Genomic DNA, 3,132 nt, shown 5'->3' on the forward strand with positions numbered 1-3,132 from the left:
AGCTTTTCTTCGCTCAAAATAAATTTCTCCTCAAAATGCAACACTTGCACCTGCAAATATTTTTTACATGCACTCAGAATAGTGGCACAAAAATAACGCTATAGTTATCTGGCTTCACGGAGAGATAGAGTTGGGTATAGCAGTGAAAATGTATGCTATGCCTTCTAATGATACTGCCTAAGGGAAGCATGTATAATGTGAACAGAATTGGTCCTAGCACTGAACCCTGTGGAACACCATACTTAACCTCAGCTTGTGAAGAGGACTCTCCATTTACATGCACAAATTGGAGTCTATTAAATAGATATGATATAAACCACTGCAGCACAGTACCTGTAATACCTACAGCGTGCTCTAATCACTCTAATAGGATATTATGGTCGACAGTATCGAAAGCTGTACTGAGGTCTAGCAGGACAAGCACAGAGATGAGTTCACTGTCAGAGGCCATAAGAAGATCATTTGTAACCTTCACTAATGTGATTGTTGGACTGTGATGAGTTTAGAAATTTGACTGAAAGTCTTCAAATAAACTATTCCTCTGCAGATGATCAGGTAGCTGTTTTACCACCAATATTGTTTGTTTTGGTTTGGTTTTTTTATTTGTTTTTTTTTGTTTGTTTGTTTTAGATAAAAGGAAAGTTAGCGATTGGCTCATAATTAGCTCTGGGTTAAGTGATGGCGTTTTAATTAATGGTTTAATCATTGACACTTCTGATGAATAGTTGATAGAACAGCTGAAGGGCCAGATGCAGTTCTGCTGTGTCCTGTACTAGGTCTTTGATGGATTTCTTTCCCATTTCTCAAGGACATGACATTTAAATATTCTTAATATTTAAACGCAATGGAGGTGCTGAACATGGTCCACTCGGACTGAATGTCCCCAGTCTCCTCGAAATGCTGTCTAAGTTCAGATGCGGCAGGCTGTTCCAGCGACACCCCTGCAGGTCTCGTTGCCCAGTAGGATGAAGAAATTCAGAAACGAAAATACTGATAAATCAGATGAGTGCGTGAAATGTTCATACACACGATTTGTGCATACACACTGTTAGTAAATGATGCCCAATATCCCAGAAGTTTGACTTGATGCTATACGATGTTAATAGGTGTTCTATTAGGTTTTTTCAGCAGTGTATAAAGCCCTAATTGTCTTTTCTTCTTGTTCTCAAGCTTACTACACTGATGTCCCCAAGATCGTATACGCATCGAGGACACATTCTCAGCTTGCACAAGTTATTAGTGAATTAAAGAACACTTCATACAGGTAAGCATTTCTAAAAACTACTGGATATAAGTTTTTGATTATGCATGATTGTCTGAATTAGAGCTGTTCACAATATAAAACAGTTTTATTTTATACAATTTGGGGAGGAATTCAAAACAGCTGCAAATTTCAAGGTCATCAGTTCTTGAAACAATTGTACATAAGTAAGTTATTTGTCACTGCTGGCAAGACCCTGTTAAAACTGTTACCCTCCGATGAGAGGAAACTTTGTTAGGATGGACAACCCAGGAACCACAAAAGCTGGAGCCTACCATAACCTGGAAACTTCTACAGCATCAGCTTCACTGTTCAGTGAAGCGACTTTTACATTACCATGCACTGAGGCTGTCAACCAATATGCTCTTAAATCAACATTTTCAAGCTCATCTGCAATTTTCAGCTACCTACATAGATGGGTCGAAACCCAAATCCATTTAAATTGTACATTGCACAAAGTTACAAAATTATCCTGAAGCTTGTTGAAAGCTACTAAAAGTGTATGATCAAGGTGCAACTTGCTAAGTGGCATTTGACCAAATATTAGTGGGGCTTTAAAGGGTTATTACATATGCTACAATCATTTTGAGGCCTTACTGAGTCCAGCACCTCTTGTCTGTTCTGGTTTTGTTGACTATTTATGGTAATTCAGTTCTCCAATGTCTCTGTTGATTCAGGCCAAAGGTGTGTGTGCTGGGCTCAAGAGAGCAGTTGTGTATTAACCAGGAAGTCATGCGTCAGGAGAGCAACCACGTCAAAGTAAGTTATAAATGCAGTTTTAAAGATATAAATATAATGGGATGTTTTAATTGTTATGTCCAATGAATTGTATTAAACACAAAACACTGAATGTTTGCAACCTCACTACTGATTTACCAAAAAATATCTACTTTTGACAGACTCACAAAGACCAAACATCAGTTGTACCAACTCTACTCTATTGGACTTACGCTCAGAACAGTAGCTTCACTCTTGTTCTGCTCAGCGGCCTAAAACTATAGCATTACATAAACCAGTTCTCCATCTGCTGCAGGGTCTGGTTGGTGTGGGCCAGTGTGCAGTAGATCTCAAGAACAGAGGTGCTACTATCACCAGCTCTAGTTCAAGACGGTGGAGTTGCATTATATCTGAGGCAGCTCAATGAAATCAACGACCACCTCAACAGCAACTTTAGATAATCTGTAGATAAGCTTTGTTGTCACTGTTGCAGGAAAACTGAAAAATAGTTTCTTTGTTCAAACTCATTGTTGGATCTCTTCAGTTTAGCATCATGAATCCAGAATAGAAGATGATGAAGATGATGAACTTTTATTTTGGACATATAAAACAACCAAAACAATATATACACATACACACAGATACATGCATAAACAAAATCAAAATGACATAAAAATACCCATTCATCATCAAGTCCAACCCCATTATCAACATTCTATTCACCATATTCATCATTACCCCCACTCCCCCTCAGATGGCTGAATACACTTGCCCCACACAAAAAAGAGGGGAAAATGTAAGTATAACGATGGGTATAATAATAGATATGATTCCAATCATATCTATTATCACTGTCCAGCCTTGTGGACATTGATCCTGCTCAGCACCGCTCCTACATCGGTGGGGGAGAGAGTCCCCGGGCGTGTTCTCAGAGCGTGTTCTGGGGAGCTTGCAGGAGTGCTCACAGACATATTCAACCTGTCCTTGGCCCACGCTGTGGTACCGGCCTGCTTCAAATCCACCTCCATCGTCCCGATACCCAAAAACTCCAACCCATCTTGCCTCAATGACTTACCGCCCAGTAGCACTCACCCCCATCATCACTAAGTGCTTAGAGCAGCTGGTCCTAGCACACTTCAAATCCTGTCTCCCCC

At 39.8% G+C, this 3,132-nt stretch overlaps 1 protein-coding gene across 3 annotated transcripts in view; it reads left to right on the plus strand.

Annotated features, from left to right (window-relative positions):
- rtel1 (regulator of telomere elongation helicase 1) overlaps positions 1-3,132 on the plus strand; it is a 42,655-nt gene that overhangs the window by 9,504 nt on the left and 30,019 nt on the right. For all 3 annotated transcript variants that reach the window (XM_042229012.1, XM_042229011.1, XM_042229013.1), the window contains 2 exons: positions 1,171-1,264; positions 1,939-2,020. In XM_042229012.1, the coding sequence (XP_042084946.1) occupies positions 1,171-1,264; positions 1,939-2,020 (176 nt within the window). The remainder of the gene's footprint in view (positions 1-1,170; positions 1,265-1,938; positions 2,021-3,132) is intronic.

This window comes from Haplochromis burtoni, unplaced genomic scaffold (genome assembly GCF_018398535.1).
Source record: "Haplochromis burtoni strain Fernald_Lab_line unplaced genomic scaffold, NCSU_Asbu1 Contig_374, whole genome shotgun sequence".
NCBI lineage: Eukaryota > Metazoa > Chordata > Actinopteri > Cichliformes > Cichlidae > Haplochromis > Haplochromis burtoni.